Here is a 23,378-nt window from a genome sequence, read left to right on the forward strand (position 1 = left end):
TAGGCACAGTGCACGGATTCATGGGAGATGTAGTTTAACGTGTTTCCATGGTGACTCAGACCACACTGGCGACGACGCGCGCCGCCTTGTGGGAATCGACACAGCCTCCGTTTCCCGTGGTGCCCCGACTTCCGCCTACGGTCGGCGCGCGCGACCGCGACCCGGTTGTCTGAGCAGCCATGGACAGCGGATTCGGCTCGGACTTCGGCGGCACGGGTGGTGGGAAGCTGGACCCGGGAGCCATTATGGAGCAGGTGAAAGTGCAGATCGCCGTGGCCAATGCGCAGGAGCTGCTACAGGTGCGGGGCGTGCTGGGGTTGGTGGCGGGTTCCCCCAGTTGAGTCCCCGCTGAGGCCTCGCATGTGTCCACAGAGGATGACGGACAAGTGTTTCCGGAAGTGCATCGGGAAGCCCGGGGGCTCCTTAGATAACTCGGAGCAGGTGAGACACCCCGGGAACCGGGGGGTGGTGAGGGGCGCAGGGTTAGGAGCTTCTAGGGGGTTAAGGGATCTGCGCGTGCGCGGCCTTTAGCCGCAGCTTACTGAGGAGTCCGGCGCGTGCGCGGAGTTGGAACTGGCTTCTGCGCCTATGTAGGTGCAGTCTTAGTGGGAGCTCCTGGGGTCACATGACCCTAATTCAGTCAGGGATCCCCTCCACGCTTTGCAGAAATGCATCGCCATGTGCATGGACCGGTACATGGACGCCTGGAACACCGTGTCCCGCGCCTACAACTCCCGACTGCAGCGGGAACGAGCCAACATGTGACCAGGACCTGTGCCTCACGGTCGGAACTGTTTTCCCTACCAGTAACTGCAGCTCCTTCCAGCCGCCCCGAAGTCTGGCAGCATGGAGGGCTCCGGGGTCGAGGCCTCTACCCAGGGCTGCTGCGTCCAGCTCAGTCTCAGAAGAGAGTGAGGACCTGTTCAAGCGCGGGGATCTGGCTGGCCCCACTGACCTGTGACCTCATGAGAGCAGGCCAATAAATCGCTGCTGGGGCAGAAAACCTGGCGTGTCACCTCACTGCTTCAGTTCCCTTCCCCAGAGTAGGCCCCGACCTCCCAGGGTATCTTTCTCCTTGGTGTCTCTGGGCTGCTGGCTCTCGGGGAATTCGGAGCGTGGTCTCAGGTGCCTCTTCATCCCAGGTAGAGACCAGCCAGGATAAGAAGCATAGCTCCGGGTAGCTCTCAGCTGTCCTGCCTGAGGCCCAGGGTGCCATCCTCAACTCTGAATAAACCAATTGTAGTGCACACCTGTTGACCTAGCACTTGCGGGTAGGGTGAGTGTGGAGGCAGGAGGATTGGTAGGTGAGGCTGTCCCACAGAACAAAGGCCCCAAAGGAGGCGAGTTGGAGACATGCCTGGAGACTCGTGGCTTCAACAGAGGTACTGAGCCAGTAGGAGAAGGGACTCTGTTTATTCGAACAATATACACGGTCACAGCTAGTTCTTGTCGGACCCCCATGTGCGTTCCGCCACCGACTCCCCACCGTGGGTTGGATGGCCAGCAGTTGTGTTTGTAGTCCATGCTTGGATCGCTGGCCACGGGGCTGTCATTCCCGGATATTCTGGCCTATCCATCCTAGTACAGCAGCCACTCGAGTGTAGACACCTGGGAAGTGCGGCCTGCCACAGCCGTAGCCCCAGCTGGTGACCCCAGTTAGCACCCATTGGCCAGATGGTTCCCTGCAGGCCAGGGGTCCCCCTGCATCACCCTGAAGGAGAGAGTGTTCTCAGGCCGCAGCCCTTGGGAGCAGGCATGATTCCTGCAATTGCACCTCTTTGCTGGACACTAACGAGGACCCTTAGTGGGAGAGCAGCGGCCAAAGAGACTCACCTTTGCGGTGTGGGAAATGGGTTCAGTACTAAGGTGCTTTGCTACTTGCTCTGGCTGCGCCTCTGCCGGGCCCTTGTCCCGAGGACCAGCACGTGTGCATGCTGTGCGCGGTCAGGCCACAGCAGGCTTGAATGGTTATCTTTATTGTTTTCCACTCCGTGCCATTGACACAGGGTCTTTCCGTGAACCTGGACGTGGGTGGTGGCCAGGTCCCAGCTGTGTCCCCCACCCCCGCTGCTACCCGTACCGAATGGAGTTACAAGTGCACGTAGTCTGTTAGCACGGCCTTTATGATTCCTGGGGATCTGTGCTCAGTCTTGGCGTTCCCACAGCAAGCATCGCATAGAACCCGGAGATCTCCCTGATCTGTGTGTTACCCAGCAAGCTGGTCTTAAATTCAGTAGTCGCCCTGCCTGGAACCTCCAGTAGGATGTGAGGTTGGGAAGCTGCACGTTGTGAAATGTGATGCCCCCAGAGTCAGGTGGGCTGGGGGAGACTTGGGCAGGATGAGTCAGAAAATTGTCACACAAACGTGAGGGCCCAAGTTAAACCCGAAAACCCACGTAAAAAGCCAGGTAAGGGGTTGGGGATTTAGCTCAGTGGTAGAGCGCTTGCCTAGGAAGCGCAAGGCCCTGGGTTCGGTTCCCAGCTCCGGAAAAAAAAAAAAAAAAAAAAAAAAAAAAAAATGCATAAGGCCCTGGGTTCGGTCCCCAGCTCCGAAAAAAAAAGAACCAAAAAAAAAAATGTTAAAAGCCAGGTATGGTGAATGTGTGTGCCGCCGCCAGAGCTCAGGATTCCTGGGACTCACTGCCTCATAGGACGGTGGCAGTGCAGGACTTCGGGCCAACCTGGGCTACATACATGAACTAAGAGAACCCTTGTCTCCACTCACCGAGCAGCTGTCCACGCCACCCTGCGGGAAGCCTGCGCACAACATACGACTGCTGATCTGTACCGGGTAGAAGCGGCGACATGTCTGTTCACTGAGGACCCTCACCGCAGCCTTCTGCAGCTGCCGCGCCATGGAGCCTGTGGACCCGACCCAGGGAGTAGGTGTGGGTGGGGAGTGTCTCCAACACGCCCTGCGCAGCGCCCAACGCACAAGTGCCTACCTCCTTCTCGCAGCGAACCCCAGCCAGTGATGACACAGCGCGCGCCATCAGGAGGACGTGTGGGACCTGGTAGGCAGATGGGTCGCACCAAGCGGCTGCGGCGCACAGGCCCCGCCAGCTCCAGCAGCGCCACGTCATAGTCCAGCGTGTAGATGTTGTAGAACGGGTGGCGATAGATGCGTGCCACACGCTCCAACTGGCCCTCCGCGCTGCTCAGGAACGGGGTGCCCAGGAAGGCTGCCCACTGCATAGGGTCCCCATAGCTGCAGGGCGCGCGTATGTGTGGGCAGTGTCACTGTCCCACGCCTGCCCAAGACACCGACCGTCCCAGTGGAAATGGGCTGCTCTGTCCCCTCCCCAACTCAAGCTCACGCAGCCATGAAGGGTGTCCCTCTGAGGGGACCCCACCACTGCTCAAACACCCTCTGGAGAACCAACCCACTAGGTATCAAGGCTCTGGACCCCACTAGGTCAACTAGTGGAAATGGGGGACATGTGCATGCGCGCGCGCGCACACACACACACACACACACACACACACACACACACACACACACACACACACACACCAGCAGCCCCGGTCATTTATGCTAGGGCTCTGGACGATCAACCCTCCAGAGTGCAGTCTCCCATCTGTCCTTTCACCTTGTGACCGACTGGCACAAGCTGGGGGTCCCTTAAGGGGTCCTCCATGTCCAGAACCCTGCCAAGGACGGGCCTTGGGGACAGAGGAAGGACAGGTGGTCTCCCGCACCCGGGGCAGGACTCACACGTCGAAACAGTGTGCTGCAGACAGAAGCCACCTCTCGGCCACCAGTACCGCCCCACAGCGGTGCTCCCTGCGCCGCAGCCATAGGCTCACTTGCCAAGGCCATTCTCCAAGCGAGGCTGCGCTGCCGCCCACTATCCGGGTCAGGGCCCCTGGGGGTGCCAGGCCGCAGTCTGTGAAAGAGCGAGTACCGAGAGCCCGGTGCAGAGCGTCCTCTTCCTACCCACCCCGAGGTTGGGACCCCAACCCAGCACCCTGTGCCCTGTGGGAGGGGCAGAGGGTGGCTTCGTGTAACACCCAACCGGCGCTTCCTTCCCTGCCACTGGCCACCACCCGGACATTAGGTTGGGTGTCCCTTTCTGACCCAGCTTCAACCAACGCAAAAGGAACCCAGGGAAAGGAAGACGTCTAAGGTCCGTTCGGAGGAGTGGGAGATGCAGGAGAGTGGTTTCAGAGGTCCTCAGCCTGGGCAGTCCCCTTCCTAAAGTGAGCGGTGGGCACGGTGCTGGAGTCCCACCTTGGGGCTTCCCTAGCTGAGAGTCCCAGGTCACTGCAATTGCCAGGGTCAAGGTCAGATTGAACTGAATGTCAGGCTGGGGAAGCCGTGCTCATCTGCCCGGGACAGACGCTCAGGTGTGGGGTGTCCTGAGTCACAGGGCTTCTGCTGTGACCCCAAGGGCCACTGCCCCTGCATGTGGTTCTGACCCCATCTGCTGTTTCAAAGCCACCAAAGCCACTCAACACTGCCTCCATATTGCTTCACGTGGAAGAACATCCTCTATGGCCCAGTACTAAGATGTCATAGTGACCTTAGGAGCAGCACCCCAACAGTAATGAGAAAGGGGTGAGAAAGGTCTAGCCTAGGACCTTCAGGAACTCACCCGAGGCAAGTGTCCCCACAGCAGGGAGGCACAGCTGGAGTGCCTGGGTGGGGGGCACTTGTAGGACAGTGGGAGGTAGAAAGAAACACAGCCTCTCACCAGCTCTACTGCCTGTGTACCTGAGGGACCCCAGCCAGGGGACCCTGTCCATCTCTGCTCAGGCTACACCCACACATGTTCGGGGTTGGGGGGAGACCTGACCACACAAAACAGAGGTGGTAATGTCCTCACCTCTGCAGCCATCTGCTTTTCCCAGCTTTTGTAAAAAGTCGGGGTTTTGAGACACTATCTCACTATACATGCAGCCAGATGGGCCTTAAAGTCCAGGCAATTCTCCTGCCTCAGCTCCAAGACTTAAGGTGTGCAGTACCATACCCAAAGCTGCAAAGGCTTAGGTGAGGGATTACTGTTCTCTCCTGCAGTCTCCTCTCTCCCTTCCTCCGGATATTGCTCCCCCTCCTCTCTCTGACCACGCCCCCAGGCCCTCATGGAGGGCGGGGTTCTTGGCGGGGCTCCACCCCTGAGCTCTGTCTTGCTCCGGTTTGCTGATTAGAGGCATTCTCACTAAGTGATCACACTAGCCTCGAAAGCCCCTTAGAGCCCAGGCTGGCCTAGAGTTTGTGATGCTCCTGTCATGTAGCTGAGATAACGCGTGTTTGCCTTTAGGCCCAACCATCAGGAGGATCAGGAGTTCAAGGTCAGCCTCAGCTAGTGGTCGAGGCCAGGAGGGAAATTGACAAACAATACTTAACACATTAAGTAAAGAAAGAAACAAGAGCTGGAGAGATGGGTCAGACAGCGTGGTTGTGTGCAAGTCTTTGACCCCAGAACAGACGGTAGCAGAGGCAGGAGGTTGGCTGGAACTTGCCAGGTACCTTGCCTCGGAGGCCATTGTGGAGTGTGCTCTTAAGAGGACAGCGCTCACATCCTTGTGTGGAGCGGGACACAGATGCCGTCCTTTGGCCTCTGCATGCACACGTGCACACAGAAATAGCTGCACAGATGTCAGCACACAGGCGCACACAACAGGACATGAGGAGAGCGCCCTCTGCAGGCTGGGCAGGCTGCTGCAAGGCCCTGACATGGGACTCGGGCTCTGGAACTATGGGATGGTTTGTCTTCAGCACCACTGCTGTGACAGGGACCTGCCTGAGTCACAGCCTGTGTCACCATACCTGGCAGATGAGAGAACACAGTGGTGCCCGGTGCTGGTGTCTGTCTCCTGGTGGTGGTACTCCGGGCAGACAACGTCGTGTTGAGTGGTCTAGTAGTCACTCTGATGGTGGCTCTGAGGGTAGCAGGTCTGCCTGTGCTGGCCTCTGGGATGAGGCCAGCAGCTGTGGTTGTTGGGGGCTGGCTAGGGATGAGCCGTGTGCTGGAGGTGTGGGGGTGAGTCGTGGAGCTGGGGTCTGAGGACATGGCTTTCAGGATCCAGTCCTTGAGGCGCGTGATGCGTGCATATACACCAGGCTTCTTAGCTTGGGCACAGCCAATGCCCCAGCTCACGATGCCAGCCAGGTAAAAGACACCAGGTGTCTCCTCACATGCCAGGGGGCCACCAGAATCACCCTGAAGGAGGATACCAACAGGCCTTTTTGGGACACCCATCCAAGGAACAGAAAGGCTCCCCTCCCATTGGAAGTTAGGCTTCATGTTCAGGCTTGGCTGTGTGACCTTAGGCAGATCCCTTTCCTTCTCTGATCCTTCATCTGTTTTTGTTTTTGTTTTTTGTTTTGTCTTGTTTTTTTCTGAGACAGAGTTTCTCTGTGTATCCTGGAACACACTGTAGACTGGGCTGGCCTCGAACTCACAGAGATCCGCCTGCCTCTACCTCCCAGGTGCTAGGATTAAAGGCTGTGTGTGTGTGTGTGTGTGTGTGTGTGTGTGTGTGTGTGCGCGCGTGCACATTGCCTTTTGTAGTACTGGGGGTGGAATCCAGGGCCTCACAGGCTAGGCAAGTGCAGCCCAGGTAGGAGCACCCCTATGGCACCCACCTGGCAGGAGTCGACTCTACCCTCCAGGAAGCCGGCGCAGAGCATGCGGTCGGTGAGGGAGAAGTTGTAGAGGGCACCACACATCTTCTGCTCTATGATGCCCACAGACGCCTTCTGCAAGATGTCGGGCTTGGTGGCTGCCAGAAAAGAGGTCCTCAAGCAGGGCCAGCAGGCCGTCTCCACCCTGGGGCCAGCCGGCAGAGTCCACGGGGATTTTTGCTTTGTTTTGTTTGAGACAGGGTCTCTGTGTGGCTCTGGCTGGGCTGGCACTCGCTGAGCCCTTCCTGCCTCTGCTTCTCTGATGCTGATTATAGGCGTGCACCCCACACCTGGGTTTCGCTGGAATCTTCGTTTCTCCTTGTGGGGTGGACCAGGGCCTTTGCACACACTAAGCAAGTGCTCAACACACCCCAACACTTGCATTCGTTGGGGGGGGGGTCTTACTATGTAGCCCAGGCTGGCCTTAAATCTATGATGCTCCTGCCTACGTCCGAGTGCTGGGAAGACAGGTGTAGGCCACCATTCCCATTTTGATGAATTTGTCCGTAAAGGACTAGTAGTTCTTGACCAGTGAGTCCTTTTGGGGGTCACATCAGAGATCCTGGATATCAGATATTATTTACCTTATGATTCATATCAGTAGCAAAATTATAATTATGGAGTAACAAAATAACTCTGTGGTTGGAGACACTGCAACATGAACTGTATTAAAGGGCTGTTGCAGCTTTAGGACATAGACATTTTCAGCCTTATCCAGTCATGTGGAAGAAAAGCCCAGTGATAACGTATCCTGTTAGCGAACAGATGCATAAGGGGCCAGAGGGCAATGGATCCTGGTTTATACCCAGTCAATGGGCTCCATGTGACCTCTGGCGTAGGAAGAGGCGTGGCTCATGTCTGTGGGACTAAAGGCACAGACGTTTTTTGCAGCCATGGACGTCTGGTCAATGAATGTATGGCTCTTGTGCCAATAAAACTTTATTTATACACACAAATGAGGGCCCATATGAAGACCCTAGGAGGCATGAAGTGGTTCTTAGCGTGCGGGGTCAGCACAGAGGAGGAGCGGTTTAGGACCCAGGTGAGGGAAGCCAACCGCATCATTCCCTCTCTGGGATGTGCTTACCGTTTCCCTCCTGCATGTTGCCCCATCCTGAGATCATACACTTCCGGCCCACGGGGAACTTGTGGATGGCCAGCGGGAGACAGACTGGTTGGATGTACTTGTTGAAGACCAATGGCTGGGCCAACTCCAGCAAGGCCACGTCAAAGTCCAGGATTCCTGGGTTGTAGCGGGGGTGCAGGGCCACGCTTCGCAGCCCCAGCTTCACGGGGCTCCCGCCGACACCCAGCAGGGACACGGTGCCCAAGTGCGCCTGCACCTGTTCCAGTTTGGTGCTGCAGAGACAGGACCGCAGACTCTCCCACCCCGCACCCCAGGAAGGGCCCAGCTACTGTGTCCCCAGGAAAAGGTCCTGGGGGAGAGTGCATGCACCCTTGGGACTCTGCCACTCTGGCCGAGACCCTAGCAACTTTATGAATGTTGTAGATTACTGAAAGTCAGAATCCCCCTGCTGTGGAGTCAGAGCCAGATGGTTGTGGCTCTGAATAACCTCCAGGTCTGAGCATTCAGCGAGCAGTAAGCACTTCCTGTTTATTGTCTTGCTTCGTTTGGTTTGTCAACTTTGAGCCATGGCTGACAGGGAAGCACCGCACTAGCTAGTTGGTGTTTGCTGCATGCAGTGAGGGTCTGCTATCATGGGGCTCTTGGGAGGCCTTACTGGTTGAAACAGTGGGCGGCGGACAGCAGCCAGCGGTCACCCACCACGGTGGCTCCGCAGAAATGTCTGGATCCTTCCTTCAGACTGGCCTGCCAGGGCACCTCCCCGGACACGGCGCTGATCCCGCCCACAATGCGAGTGGGCTTGTCCATCGCGGGCCTGGCCCCACACTCTGCCAGGGGAGAGGAGAGGGGGGGTGGGGTGGGGTGGTCACCTGCCCTGGGTTCACCCATTCTGAACCTACAGAGCAATTGGGACGTTGCCCAGGGCGACAAGGCTAGAGGTTGTAAGAGGAAACCTCCACTTGCAATGATTGACATTCACTGAACCTACACATCTACATGGTGGCAAGTGCCTGTCATCCTGGAGCTCAGAAGCTGAGGCAGGGGGATTGTTCTGAGTTTTAACTCAGTCTGTTACAAAAGATGCTGCCCCAGAAGGGTGGGAAGGAGAGAAGGAAGAGGGAGAGAAGCAGGAAACTTGTTTCAGGTTCACCAGGCTGGGGTTTCAACGTCCAGCATCACAAAATACACAAAAACCCAAAAGATTCCAGGCTGACAAAACAGAGGTGTGCAGAACAGGGACAGTACCCAGCTCCCACAAGCACCACGTGCAACTTCCCACTGGCCTTGTGGGTCACTCCTCTAGCCGTGCTGCCTTGTGTGTTCTCATTTCCCACGCACCTATAATATGCTTTCAATGAAGCCAGCACTGGTGGCCTTTAATCCCAGCACCTGGAGGCTGAGGCAGGAGGATCTCTGTGAGTTCAAAAACTTGGTCTAGGGGCTGGAGAGATGGCTCAGCGGTTAAGAGCACCGACTGCTCTTCCCGAGGTCCTGAGTTCAAATCCCAGCAACACATGGTGGCTCACAACCATCTGTAATGGGATCTGATGCCCTCTTCTGGTGTGTCTGAAGACAGCTACAGTGAACTCATATACAATAAAATAAAATCTTAAAAAAAAAAAAAAAAAAAGGGGCTGGAGAGATGGCTCAGTGGTTAAGAGCACCGACTGCTCTTCCAGAGGTCCTGAGTTCAATTCCCAGCAACCACATGGTGGCTCACAACCATCTGTAATGAGATCCGATGCTGTCCTCTGGGGGCTCTAAAGACAGCGACAGTGTACTCATATACATTAAATAAATAAATTTAAAAAAAAAAAAGATTAGTCTAATTTAAAAAAAAAAAAAACTTGGTCTATATAATGGGCTTCACTCCAGCTAGGCCTTATAGTGAAAAAAACTGTTTCAAAAATATTAAAATTGGGAGGACGGGGGACGCGGGGAAGAGGTATGGGATGTGGAACAGTCGGAGAGTGGACCAGGAGGGAAATAAAATCTGGAGTGTAAAAATAAATGAAAATATAAACACACTGCATAAATGTCTTAAACAAAATTAAAATTGGGGGTGGAGAGATGGCTTAACAATTAAGAGCACTGCCTGCTCTTCCAGAGGACCCGGGTTCAATTCCCAGCATCCACGTGGTGGCTCACAACTGTCTGTAAGTCCAAGGGTATCTGTAACATCCTCACACAGACTTACATGCAGGCAAACACTAATATATATAAATAAAAAATAAATATTTAAAAACTTAAAATTAAAAAAAGTACTCCCTTAGAGAAAGGATTGAAGGAGCTGAAGGGGCTTCCAACCCCATAAGAACAACAATGCCAACCAACCAGAGCTCCCAGGGACTAAACCACTACCCAGAGTACACATGGACAGACCCTGGGCTCCAACTGCATATGTAGCAGAGGCTGGCCTAGTTGGGCACCAATGGGAGAAGCCCTTGGTCCTGCCAAGGCTGGGCCCCCAGTGTAGGGGAATGTCAGGTCAGGGAGGTGGGAAGGGGTGAGTGGATGGGTAGGGGAACACTCCCATAGAAGAAGGGGGGAGGGGATAGGGGCTTATGGATGGGAAACTGGGAAAGGGGATAACATTTGAAATGTAAATAAAAAAATCCAATAAAAACTTGAACTCCCAGAGACCTGAAGAATGACCAACTGTAACAGATGTGTGCCCACGGCAGATGTCAGTAATAAATTGCTAACCCCCTATGGATCACTTCATGGGAGACATCAATAAGCAGTTCCCAGTCTCCCACCGAACGTCAAGACAGATGCCAATAATAAACTGCCCATCTCCCGTCAAGCTCCATCACCCATTTCTCACTGAGGACTCAAGGCTGACAGACATTGGCAGTCAACCACCAACCCTCCATTTACAGACACCTGGGTAGAGGCCCTAGCCATCAAACCTGATAAGTTGAGTTTAATTCCCTGATGGAAGGAGAAAACCGATCCCTGCAAGTTGTCCTCAAGTTTGCCTGCCCCCTTCATCCCCCTAACGAGATCAGTAATCAGCCATTAATCTCCCACAGTGTTAGGCAGGTATAAATAGTTAATCACAGCCAGGCCCGGTGGTGCATGCCTTTAACAGTGAGTTCAAGGCCAGCCTGGTCTACACAAAGAGTTAAAGGTCCGCTACAAAGAGAAACCCTGTCTCCACATCCTCCTCCTCCAAACATATAGTCAATCACCGATCCTCCCGGTCTTTCCTGACAGGCACTGACAGTTGAGTACCAACCCCACACTGAGCTCCTCAAGATTTCAATCGATGTCCAGCCTCAGCCAGTGCTGCCTGGCAGACATCAATAGTCAACTGAGTGCTCGCTGAGTCCCTCAGGAGCCAGTGAGACAGGTGTGGATGGAGACTCTTTTAGCAATCTTTTGTCCACCGAGTGCTTCATGACAGACCTCAGTAGTCTCTTTGCCACTCAGGGCTGAGGGGAGAGGGTATTGATCTGATTCCGCCTGGGAGGGGACTGCTGCCCGGAATACCTTGTGGCTTAGCCGCAGTGCTGAGGTGCAGTGGCACAGGGCTGGGGGCAACGGTGGGTTTAGCAGTGGTGTTGGGCACCCGGCTCTCGGGGCTGGTAGGCCAGGGAGTGCTGGGGGTGATGGTTGCTGGAGCCGCAGTGGGGACCACCGGCGTGTCAGCCGAGCTGGTCACCTCCAAGATCCAATCCCGCAGCCTGGTGACTCGGGTGTAGACCCCTGGGCGCCGTGCTTCTGCACAGCCGATTCCCCAGCTCACGACACCAGCCAGGAAGAACCTTCCGGAAGGCTCCTCGCAGACCAGGGGTCCCCCGGAGTCACCCTGGAAAACAAAGGCACATTCTCAGCTTGGGTGCGGGGGACTCTCTGACTACAGGCGCCAGAGACAACCCAGGGCCCGGGCTGAAGCCTCAGCCTGTCTGTTCCACATAGGCTCATGGACAGGGCTGTGGGCAGAGACAGTGTCACTAGGAGCTCTGTGGCCCCGCAGAGGGAACGCTGGGATAGGAGCACAGCGGCACAGCGAGGATAGCGAGGATAGCGCGATATCATTGTCACTCATGCTGGGAGGCGCATACCTTTGTGTAATTATTTATTTAGAAATTTATGTGGTGAATATTTAATCTGTGTTCATTGTCTGTGCACCACTTTTACGCCTGGTGCCCTCAGAGGCCAGAAGGCATTGGATCCCCAAAACGCTTAACCACTGAGCCATCTCTCCGGCCCCAGCACTCGGGAGGCAGAGGCAGGCAGGCAGATCTCTGTGAGTTCAAGGCCAGTCCGGTTTACAGAAAGATATAGTCGGGTAAGCCAGGGCGATACAGAGAAACCCCGCCTGGAAAAACCAACAAAACAAAATAAAACTATGCAGTGACTTCTATGGTAATAAAATAGTCAACTACAACAGCTCGGTACAATTCTTTTGGCTTGTTTTCCTTTTGAGACAGGGCCTCTCGTAGCCCAGGCTGGCCTCAAACTCCCTATATGGCTCAAGATGACACTGAACTCTTACTTCTCCTGCTTCCACCTCCTGAGTACTGCTGTGTTTCCCATAGTGACTACTCGCTTGTTCTCCAGAGGGAGGGGACAGAGGGTAACGGTCTCACCCTGGCAGCCCACCTGGCAGGAGTCCACCTTCCCGTCCAGGTAGCCGGCACACACCATCCTGTCCGTGAGCGAGTGGCCATACAGGCTGGAACACAGGTTCTGGTCCAGCAATTCCACTGTGGCTTTCTGAAGGACCTCTGGCTTCACCACTGCCCATAAGGCAACAGAGAAAAGCAGGTGAGAGCCACGGAGCCCCAGCAGCCACTTTGAGCCAGGAGGCTGAATACCATTTCTTCTTCCAGTTCTCAAGCTGCCGGGGCCACCCGACCCTCACCCGAATGTCCACGTCTACTTAGGCACTAACAGAGGTCAAGTTTTCACTCCTCATCTCTTCTCCCCACACATGCTAGACCGCATCTGCTTTCTCTTGCGATGCGCTCAGGCCCCAACCTCGACTTGCCTGAGGGTGAACTCGCTCTCCTCCGGCCCAACCAACCGCTCAACCCCAATGAGACGCCTTCACCACCTGCCGCCTTATGATTATAGGCTTTTCTTGTTTTCTGAGACACAGTCTCTTATAGCCCAGGCTGGCCTTAAACTTGCTTTATAGCCAAAAATTATGACCTTGGACTCCAGATCCTCCTGATTGATCCCTCTGATCTTAAATTTAGGGATGACAGTTGCATGCCAACACCTTTAGCTTTACAGAATTTCTTACTTTTTCTTTACTGGAGGTATGGAACTCAGGGGCGCCCCACTTGTTAGCTAAACACTCTACCCTTGGCCACGCCCCCAGCCCCTTTCTGGGGGATTCCAGCCCAAGGCTCCACCCTGGCCACGCCCACAGACCCTAGAATCACTGGGGGATTCTAGGCTGGGGCCACGCCTCTAGCTTTTTTTTTTTTTTTTTTTTTTAATTTTTGAGTTCAGGTCTTTTCAAGGTCCCTGCCTCAGACCCCCTGATTATGAGCTCGGAGGCATGAGATACCATGGCTCTGGTCATCTACTTTGGGGCTAGAAGGTCCCAGTTAGGAGTGGGAGAATGCGCGGGGGACTTACGGAAGTCCTCCTTCAGGTAACCCCAGCCCGAGATCAGGCACTTCTTGCGCGGTGGGAAGACGTGAGTGGCCGCGGGAAGGCAGGCAGGCTGCACATAGCGGCCAAAGGGCAACGGGTGAGCCAGTTCCAGCACCGCCACGTCGAAGTCCGCCGTGTCCGCGTTGTAGGCAGGATGCTTGGCGATACGGAGCACGCGCGCACGCACAGCGCTGGCCTCTGAACCGCTCAGGTGCACGCTGCCTGCCTGGGCGGCCCATTGCGCAGGGTCCTGGAATCTGGGGAGGCCCGAGGGGGTGCGAGAGGAGTCAGTAACGTGGGCACAGACTCTTGTGGCCAAGCCTGCCAGTCTGAGTTCAAGGGGACAACATATGCAAGTTGTCCTACCTACCTACACACACACACACACACACACACACACACACACACACACACACACACACACAGATGTTAAATAAAAGCTGAGCAGGATGGTGCACGCCCTTGACACCAGTACCTGGAAGGCAGAGGCAGGCGCATCTGTGTGAGTTCAAAGACAGCTTGTACTACGTGCCTAGCAAGTTTCAGGACAACTACGTAGTGAGAACTTGTCTCAAAACTGATTAATAAAATGAATACAGACTAGAATTCGGACTGATACCTGTAACCCCAGCCACTCAGGAAGCTGAGGCAGGGGGATTATGAGCTTCTGGGAAGCTTGGGAAACCTAGTAAGGCTTTGTCTTATATAGAAGTAATTAATTAATTTAAAAGCGAAAAGAGGGGGCTGGAGAGATGGCTCAGCAGTTAAGAGCACTGACTGCTCTTCCAGAGGTCCTGAGTTCAATTCCCAGCAACCACATGGTGGCTCACAACCATCTGTGATGGGATCCGATGCCCCTGAAAACAGCTACAGTGTACTCATATAAATAAAATAAATAAATCTTTAAAAAAAAAAAAAAGCGAAAAGAGGGCTAGAGAGATGGCGCAGTGGTTGAGAGCACTGGCTGCTCTTGCAGAGGACCCAGGTTCCAGCACCCACACACAATGTGGGTCACAACCATCAGGTTCCCAGGAACTCGGAGCCCACTTCATCCTCTGCAAGTGTCAGGCGTGCAAATGGTGCACCAGCAGGCGTGCACGCAAAACATTCATAGATGTAACTAAATAAACCAAAGGGGGGAGGGGAGAAAGAATAAAGAAGGGACTTTGGAAAAGGGAGGAGGAAGGGGGTGCGGGAAACTCAGGTGGTTCGGGCCCAGCAGGCTGGCAGCCAAAGCCAGGTGGGACTCACTCGTTGAAGCAGTGAGCAGCAGACACCAGCCACCGGGCACCGATGATGGTGGCGCCGCAGAAGTGTTCGTGATTCTCTCGGAGGCTGACCTGCCAGGGGAACTCTCCCGGAGCCGCCTCCGCTCCGCCCACGATCCTTCCGGCTGATCTCCAGGCAGGCTGCCAGCCGCAGTCTGCAAGACACGGGATCACCAGCCAGATGGTGACCCAGGGGCCACCGTCACTCATCATTTGGCCCCAGGTGCAAGGTGTCCCCTACCTGTTATTTGGAGCTGCCCCATCTTCTTGAAGCCCCACCCAACCTCAGGGATCAGACATCCAAGGTCACACACATCAGTCAGTGTCAGAGAAAGGCTCAGGCCAGGTGCCAGAGCATGAAGGTTGTGTGACCTATTATTTTTATTTTAAAACAGACTTATTCCAGCCCAAGCTGGCCTGGAACTCATGGTCTTCCTGCCTCAGCTCCTGGGTGCCTGGATGACACTCCTGCACCACCAAGGCCTGTGGGGCACTTTCTTGATTAGTAATGATTGCTGCTGGGCTAAGACCACTGTGAGTGGTGTCAACCCCTAGGCTGGAGATCCTGGGCTGCAGTGAGACTAGGAGAGAGCAGCCCAGCCTACCTCCATCCTTGGCTTGAGTTCCTGCCCTGCCTTCTCACAAGGGACTGGGAACCAAAATACACGGTTTCCTATCAAAACAAGTGAGGGCCCTCCTGCTGCCTCACTGTGCAGGCTGAGGATACTGGAAACATTGATTATCACAATATGTGATAAAACACCATGGTATTCTCTTACTTCTTGCTTAGATCTGAGCAGTCCTTGTTCCTGGCGGCATAGAGCTCTAGGCTCCTACCCCTGCTTTCTCTGAGGACTGTCCCCTCTCCCAACACACCTCCCTTCCCGCCCTCCCCTGTCCAGCTCAGGAACCACATTCACGGTGCGCCCACGCCACGCAGACACTGACCACACTGAGCCTCGTCAGACCCATCAGAGCAGTCCACTCTGTCGTCACACTCCGGGTTCTCTTTGCTCACGCATTGACTGTTCTGACAGGAGAAGGCATTCCCGGGGCAGTGGCCTGGGAGCAGAGAACCAAGCTGGGGGCCCGGAACCCTTTCCTTGCAGAGGCAGCGACCTGCATGGGTCCTTTAGGTACCTCAACAGTGTAAAAACCTCTGTGAGCTTTTTGCTTATCTCTGCGGACAGAGACACAACATGGACGTGAGTGAGGTGTGTGTGGGGGGTGTCTCTCTGTGTCGTCTGAAACTCATTTTGCAGACACAGCTGGCCTTGACCTCACAGAGATCCACCTTTGCCTGCCTCCCAACTGCTGGGATTAAAGATTTTGTTTTTACAATAGAATTCCGTCACCTTCTGTGAAGGCTGGTCTTAATGGCCTCCTCGGTGGGATCTAGAGACAGTATGGAGACAAGCCTCTACCCGTCTGAGGGAGTTAGAGCCCCAGCAGTCACCCCTCTCTGCTTCCCAACTGAGGACTCCGACTCCCCTCCTGCTGCCACACCCGCCCAGACGTCAGAACTGACCAAGGTAAGCCCCTTAAATTGTCTGCGTCAGTTGTCACAGTAACAGAGGAGGGACAGAGAAAACATAAAAATAAATGTGGCTAGTGATGGGAGCGCGCCCTTTTAACCCCAGCACTCAGGAGGCAGAGGCAGGTAGAGCTCTGAGCCTGAGGCTAGCCTGGGCGACATAGTGAGACCCTGCCTTTCAAAACAGATAAAGTTCCCAGCAGCACATCCTGCTGCACAGCCCGGCTCCCCTGGCCCTGTGTTGTCTTCCCAGGGCCACAGGAACTGCACATGTGCCTCCCAGAGAGACGCCGAAGGCACCTTCCAGGAAGCTGAGCTGAGGGCCAGTCCTACCTGACTTTAAGTCCCTCTCGGTCACCGGACCTTCACACCTTCCTGAAGCAGAACAGACAAAGCCAAGTGAGAGTCGAGCGATGGTTCATGCCTGTCGCTGAGGCAGGAGGATTGTAAGCCTGAGGTCAGCCTGGGCAGTATGAGGAGGTCCTCTCTTGCTCCCTTCCCCTAAAAGGTCAGCTGCATTGAGTGCTGGCTCTCCGGAACATCTGCTGCAGGCGGTGGCACAGCTACCAACACTTTAACCCTGTCTTCAACTCAGCTAGTGAGGGCACAGCACTGAAGACCCCATGAGGCTGGCAGTCATTGTCGAAGCAGGAACACGCCTGCCACTGAGGAATCTTCTAGAAGATGGGCTGAAGTAATCTGTGAGACCTCAGCCATCATGTCAGCGCCAAGGAACAGTGAGGTCGGGTGACAAGCATTTGACAACTGAAAGATCTGATGCGGTTTCTAATTGCCCCTCCCAATTTTACCTCATTCACTCTGTAGACCAGGCTAGCCTAAGAACTCAGAGACCTGCCTGCCTCTGCCTCCCGAGTGCAGGGATTAAAGATGTGAGCCACTTGATTGGCCAGTTTTTGGTTTTTGAGACAGGGTCTCATTCTGTAGCCCAGGTGGCCCCGCCCATTCCTGAAGAGGCGGGGGTCGGTCAGGCAGGAAGCCCCAGGCAAGCTGTAGCTCCACAGCAAAGGAAAGCACTGGGAGGCCAGTCAGTACCTGAGAGCTCTTATGCTAACCATTCTCATGCTAATTGTGTTACCCAAAAACCTGTGGGCAGGGTCTGGCCTAGGCTAAAGAAGCCCGCCCCCAGCTGGCTCTGATTGGGAAACAAAGTTGCCAGCAGCCAATGGCTGGGCAGGGAAACAGAGGCGGGACTTTAGGATCCCTAGAGAAAGGAACGCAAGGGAAAGAAGAGAGTCCGCCCTGTGGGAGGGCTGCCCAGAAGGAAACAGATAGAAAGATACAATATATAGAGATCTAGTAAGAATTAACTCAAGAATATTAGAGAGACTGTGGTAGCTGCCGCCAGGTTTGGAAGTGCCCAGCCATTGAGCTAGTTAAGGCATATTTAAAAACAAGCCAGTGCACATGCGTGTGCGTGCGTGTGCGTGCGTGCGTGCGTGCGTGCGTGTGTGTGTGTGTGTGTGTGTGTGTGTGTGTGTGTGTGTGTGTTTCATTGGTGAGTTCAGGGCGGGTGCAGAGCCCTAAACATATTACATAAATATTTATATTTAATATTAAATATTTATCAATGCAGGAAGAGACATTATGCACAGGAGTGGCTACATCCCCAAAGGAACAAATATGTCTTAGCTATAATTAATTAATTAATTAATTAATTAATATTTTTGAGACAGTTTCTCTGGGTAGCCTGCTGTACTGGAAGTCACCCTGTAGATCAGGCTGGCTTTGCACTCACAGAAATACCCCTGTCTCTGTCTCCCGAATGCTGGGCTTAAAGGCGTGTGCCACCACTACCCAGCTAGATATTTTTAAATTAATTTTATGTGTAGGGGTGTTTTGCATGTGCGTGCATATCTAAGAGGGCATAGGATGTCCTGGAAGTGGAGCAACAGAAGTTTGTGGGCAGTGATGTGGGTGTTGGGAACTGAGCCCAGGATATTGCAAGAGCAGCGGGTGATCTAACCACTGACCCTGTCTCTAGCCCCGGGCCCCTTGAATTTTATCACTCTTCAGAACAGGTCCAACTTAGAATGTGCGACTCATTTAGTTCTGGTATTTTCTGATTTGTCTTTGGGGCCACAGTGAACCCAGGATGTCTAGGACCATGGAAAAAAAACAGTCCATGAAGGTGCAGGTAAGATGTGTACACTGCACCAGCCATAATGGCCACAGACAGTGAGAAAGTGGCTCCCTCCTTCGTCTGAGGGGAAGTTTTTGAGCTACGCCCCGCCCCCAACCTCCCTTTGTCTCCCAGACTTGGCAGCCACACACCTACCTGTCAGCTCCACGGATGTGATGGTGCCATAGGCAGCCAGGGAAAGACCTTGTCCCTGTAACCTTGCCTGGATTCCTTTCTGCAAGATGTCCGCTTCCTGGTCCAGGCTCAGTGGCTGGAGGGCTCGGAGCAGAAAGTATAGCCGGAAATGCACAATCACGCTGGAATTGCCATCCCTGGGAACAGGAGGGAGAGGGCCTTGAGAGCGGAGGGCAAGCTCACTGCTGGGGATTCCAGAATCTTCTGGAAGGTTCTGGAATAATCTATAATCTTGCTACACCTGCACAGAGGTCCCAACTCACCTGTAACTCAGCACTGTGCAGCCCGTGCAGCTCGATTCTAACTCTGTTTTCTGGAAACTCCTCACGAACTGCAACAGAAATCAAAGCGTCCATGCTATAACTGTGGTGAAATAAACAGGACCCCAGAGGCACAGGTCCGGCAGGGAGGGGACATTGTGAAGTTGGTCATGTGGAAACACTCTTCTGTCAATAAATTAACAGACACAGTGCAGTCGAGGCACGTGATGGAATATTACTCAGCTGTGGAAAAGAATATAAGAACATATGCTACCTCCAGGTTATAACCACAGAGACTTAAAGCAACGCCTCAGTTTCAGGCACATTCACAGCTGCACGGGTCAGAGCAACTGAGAGGCAGGAGCTGCACATCCACAGAGATGGGGGAGGGGATGGATGAATGGGGAAATATGGACGGATGAACGGATGGATGGGGAATGGGATGAATGGGGAATGGGTGGATAAGGGATGGATGGATGGGTGGGTGGATAGATGGGTGGATGGGGGAATAGGATGGATGGGTAGATGGATGGATGAGGTGGATGGATGAGTGGGGGATGGGGGATGGAAGGGTAGGGGATGGATGGATGGGGGATGGGTGAATGGATGGGTGGGGGATGGATGGATGGATGGATGGGGGATGGATGGGTGGATGGGGGGTGTGGATGGGTAGATAAGTGGGTAACAGACTGATACACCACACATGATCCATTCCAACACTGAACCAGCCTGCAGCCATGAACAGGTGAGGTCTCTGACGTGTACCCAGCGTGCAGGAACCTTGTGGACATGGTGCTCCGTAAGAGACCAACACAGAACGGACTCCATGATAAAACTGCCACGTCTGTTTAGTAGGTGGGATGGGGCATCGCATCTCCGCTGTCCACCCCCCAGACCAATGCCCCCATTCCCTAACATCCGCCCTGCTGATCCTGCCTCCAGGCCTCAGCTGTGCTCACCAGCGTCTGCAGAGCAGGCGTAAGCAGGCGGTAGAAGTCGGAGTTCTCCTGCTGCAAAAGGCTGGTGAAACGGACCCCATGTAGCTGTGCCGTGTGCTCCACCTGGACGCCCTGTGCAGAGAGGAAGGCTGCGGACAAGACCGGTGCCTCATGAGAGGGCCCCGCTGTGGGGCTGGGGCTCAGTGCCTCCTGCGCCTGCCAAGCCTCCATACACACAGGAGACCTGAGCCCCCTAGGTTGACCAGCACTGTGCCTTAGTTGAAACCCATCCTGAGGACCCCAGAGACAGTATAAGAATTATAGATGCCAAGTGACCTGGGCTGTCCCCAAAGGCAGCTTCCTTGACTTGAGTCAAAGATATCACAGGTGACAGGCCCTCAGGAGGCCTTGCAGTGTCCTGACCTCCTTCCCAGGATGGGACAGTGACTCCTGCAGGGGACCGAGTAAGCCAGCGGACGGACGCTAGAACCTCTGTACAACTTATCCAGAGGCCACACTCCAGGCCCTCACGCCTTTGACAGTTTGTGCCCCATGTGAACATCAAATCCCCCCTTTCTCTCCCCCTCGAGTCCCCCTCCCCACGTCTTTCTCCATCATGTACTGGAGACACGGTCTCTCATTGAACACCAAGGCCCACCAACTCAGCACCGATTCTGCTAGGATGGCCAACCAGGGAACCAGGAGCCCCTATGTCCTTGGCTCTGAGATCACAAGCGCCCTTCACAGCACCTGGCTTCTTCTGGTAAGGTAGACCCTCAGGCTGAGCCATCTCCCTGCCTCTCTTTATTTTGAAGCAGGGATTTGCTCTGTAGGTTGTGGTGACTTAGTTATTACAACCACCGTCCTGTCCCAGCTGCCGCTGCCTATGCCACCATGTCTCCAAAAGGGAGTTTCTTACTGCTCAGTTTCCTCCACTCAGGAGGCTGACACATGAACACTGTGGCAGCAGGATATTTAAGACCAACATGAGCTCCTCAGGAAGTCCCAACTGCAGACAGAAATTAAATTAGGAGCTGGAGAGACAGCTCAGCAGTTTGGACCCTGACTTGGTTCCTAACACCAACAGCTCACAACCTCCTATAATAGCCGTCCCAGTGTGCCGCGCACCCTCTACCGGCTGCCACGGGTACTGCACACAAGTGGCATACAGACATGCATGCAAGTAAAAAGCTCATACACAGAAATATCATTTTAAAAAAGATTTATTTATTCACTATGAACACAGCATTCTCCCTGAATGTCTGCCCGCAGCCCAGAAGAGGGCACCAGATCTCATCATAGATGGTTATGAGCCATGATGTGGTTGCTAGGAATTGAACTCAGGACCTCTGAAAGAGCAGCCAGGGCTCTTAACAGCTGAGCCATCTCTCCAGCCCCAGAGATAAAATTTAAAAACAAAATCTGGGGGTTGGGGATTTAGCTCAGCGATAGAGCGCTTGCCTAGCAAACACAAGGCCCTGGGTTCGGGTCCCCAGCTCCGAAAAAAAAAAAAAAAAAAAAAAAACAAAATCTGCCAGGCAGTGGTAGCACATGCCTTTAATCCCAGCCCCTAGGGGACAGAGGCAGATAGATCTCTGAGTTCAAGGGTAGCCTGGTCTACAGAGTGAGTTTCAGGACAGCCAAGGCTACAAACTATCTCAAAAAAACAAAACAAAACAAAACAAAAAACAAAAAACAAAAAACAAAATAAAACAAAACAAAACAAAAAAAAAACCAAAAGAACACAATAGAAGCAAAGGGATGAGTGTGAATGCTAGGTCTCCGCCATCCCTTGGGATGGAGTTGTGGATTCATGGGAGAGCACTCCCCAGCAGGCATGAGCTGGTGGTGGCCTGGTGGTGGACACCTCTAGTCCCAGCATGTTGGAGAATGAGACACGGGGATCAGGAGTTCAAAGTCAGCCTCAGCAATAAGAGCATGAGGCCAGTGTGAGCTATGTGAGACCCGTCTCCTTCTCAAGATAAGAAAACCCCTTTAAAAAGATCATAAAAGTTTCTGTGCCACCGGGACTGACAGGAAGCCCTCAAAGGGGCGGCACAAGGGGCGATGAGAATGCTCCTGCGTGTGGCCCACACTGCCACAAGGGGTCAGCAGTCAGCCATATCAGGATGCAGTAACCCAGAATGTTCTGAGATTAATAGTATAGTTGGGGACTGTAGAGCAATTACCGACTTACGCTTTTATTTTTTATTGAGACAGGGTTTCTCTGTGTAACCCTGGCTGTCCTAGATGCCCTCTGTACACCAGGCTGGCCTGAAACTCCCAGAGATGCCCCTGCCTCTGTGTCCTAAGGGCTGGGATTAAAAGGTGTGCACCCCCACTGCCCAGCCAATTTAGCTTTTCCTCCCACGAAAGTTTCCCAGTCTGTGCCCCTTGTCACGGGTCTCACAGAATAGCCATGCTAACGGGCTGGCTATGCCTGAGCCTGGCCCCTCATAGGGGACCCCTAAGCCACGCCTCTGTAGTCCTGCCTGTCCTGGAAGGCAGAGTCCTCCTGCTGCAGGCTCCCCAGTGCTGCCTTAAGGTGCTGTCAGAACTACTGTCCCCTCCCCATTGGACCATAGGGCCACTTCCTGCCCACCCAGCACATTCCTGGACCTCAGAGCTAGTCCTGGCTGGCTGCTGGCTGCAGGCTGCTGGCTCTGGCTCTGGCTGGAAGGTCAGCCCTTTGACACTTGGGATGTCCTTTTGCATGGTTCCTACTCTGAGGACCCAGGTCCTCCTCCTGACACATACCTGAAAGGACTCCCAGGGTGAGGCCGGCCACGCTGATGGCCACCATTGTGGTGACAGCGGCTCGACAACAGCCAGAGTCAGGAGTGGGGACGGGGACACCCTTCATCACCTCTGGCACAGGTTGTAAGTCTGGTGCCGCTGGCTCCATGGCTCAGAAACGAAAACTCTTGCTAGACACCTGCCAAAGGATGGACAAAGGGTTTGTCTGACATTCGGCCGCACTCAGCCTGCAGCCGAGGAAGGGAGAGGACAGGACAGGCCCAGTCCAGCCACTGTAGTCTGTCTAGGGCAGGAGGATGAAGGATGGATCCAGAAGCCAGAAATAAACATGTCATCAGCGTTGAAGGGCGGGAGGTGGGTCAGTGAGCAGCAGCTGCTCTTGCAGAGGACTCAGGTTTGATTCCCAGTGCCCACACGGTGGCTCACAACCACCTCTACACCCAGTTCCAGAGAAACTGGCGCCCCCGTCTGACCCCCGAGGGTAGTGCACTCATGTGTGTGCACACATAATTAAAACCAGTATTTCCTAAACCAGGACTACCCAGGTGCATTATGTGTTGTCACACACGTCAGACACAGTTCTGTAGCTGAAGTTTGTCCCTGCAAGGCTTCTGTACCTCATACTTGTATCAGACTCCAAGGAGGCTTCGGAAACCTTTTTTTTAAGCTGTGTTAGTGCACACCTGTGATTTCGGCACTGAGAGACAGTGGCCAAAAAATGGCTGTGTCTTTAGGGCTAGCCTGGGCTAGAATCAAGTCTATTTCTAGTCATCAAGAGAACAAACAATAAAACAAGTAAACAGATACATGCTGTCCTAGAGTTAGGAAAGGGTCAGCAATATGGCTCGGGGGTAAGGATGCTTGCTGACAAGCCTAAAGGCTACGTTCAATACCCCAGGCCCACATCGGGAAGAAGAGGACTGGATTGTGCAGGTCATCCTCTGACAGATTTGGG

At 54.1% G+C, this 23,378-nt stretch overlaps 2 protein-coding genes across 2 annotated transcripts; one reads left to right on the plus strand and one right to left on the minus strand.

Annotated features, from left to right (window-relative positions):
• Positions 1–89: 89 nt before the first annotated feature.
• Positions 90–1,247, plus strand: Timm13 (translocase of inner mitochondrial membrane 13). The gene is made up of 3 exons (XM_032907443.1): positions 90–299; positions 373–441; positions 667–1,247. Exons 1-3 carry the CDS (start codon positions 180–182, stop codon positions 763–765), a joined length of 288 nt encoding a protein of 95 aa, XP_032763334.1. The 5' UTR covers positions 90–179; the 3' UTR covers positions 766–1,247.
• A 152-nt stretch (positions 1,248–1,399) lies between these two features.
• Positions 1,400–22,571, minus strand: Tmprss9 (transmembrane serine protease 9). The gene is made up of 18 exons (XM_032909249.1): positions 22,424–22,571; positions 19,688–19,815; positions 18,732–18,799; positions 18,430–18,605; positions 16,467–16,508; positions 15,548–15,661; positions 14,583–14,754; positions 13,314–13,588; positions 12,327–12,463; positions 11,211–11,529; positions 8,371–8,542; positions 7,716–7,987; positions 6,590–6,726; positions 5,771–6,164; positions 3,716–3,887; positions 2,946–3,208; positions 2,726–2,862; positions 1,400–1,711 (listed from the first exon to the last, which is right to left on the minus strand). The coding sequence occupies exons 1-18, from the start codon at positions 22,569–22,571 to the stop codon at positions 1,550–1,552; spliced, it is 3,288 nt and encodes a 1,095-aa protein (XP_032765140.1). The 3' UTR covers positions 1,400–1,549.
• Between the last annotated feature and the right edge of the window lie 807 nt (positions 22,572–23,378).

Source organism: Rattus rattus, chromosome 1 (genome assembly GCF_011064425.1).
Source record: "Rattus rattus isolate New Zealand chromosome 1, Rrattus_CSIRO_v1, whole genome shotgun sequence".
NCBI classification, from domain to species: domain Eukaryota; kingdom Metazoa; phylum Chordata; class Mammalia; order Rodentia; family Muridae; genus Rattus; species Rattus rattus.

What these genes read in the sequence shown, in the direction of transcription:
- Timm13 (XM_032907443.1), top strand. Translation starts at nt 180, where the DNA reads ATGGACAGCGGATTCGGCTCGGACTTCGGCGGCACGGGTGGTGGGAAG. An exon ending in ATGCGCAGGAGCTGCTACAG is followed by an intron (nt 300 to 372) that starts GTGCGGGGCGTG and finishes ATGTGTCCACAG; the next exon opens with AGGATGACGGACAAGTGTTT. An exon ending in CCTTAGATAACTCGGAGCAG is followed by an intron (nt 442 to 666) that starts GTGAGACACCCC and finishes CACGCTTTGCAG; the next exon opens with AAATGCATCGCCATGTGCAT.
- Tmprss9 (XM_032909249.1), bottom strand. Translation starts at nt 22,571, where the DNA reads ATGGAGCCAGCGGCACCAGACTTACAACCTGTGCCAGAGGTGATGAAG. An exon ending in GTCTGACGAGGCTCAGTGTG is followed by an intron (nt 14,755 to 15,547) that starts GTCAGTGTCTGC and finishes CGTGTCTTGCAG; the next exon opens with ACTGCGGCTGGCAGCCTGCC. An exon ending in TTACCTGAAGGAGGACTTCC is followed by an intron (nt 12,464 to 13,313) that starts GTAAGTCCCCCG and finishes CCTTATGGGCAG; the next exon opens with TGGTGAAGCCAGAGGTCCTT.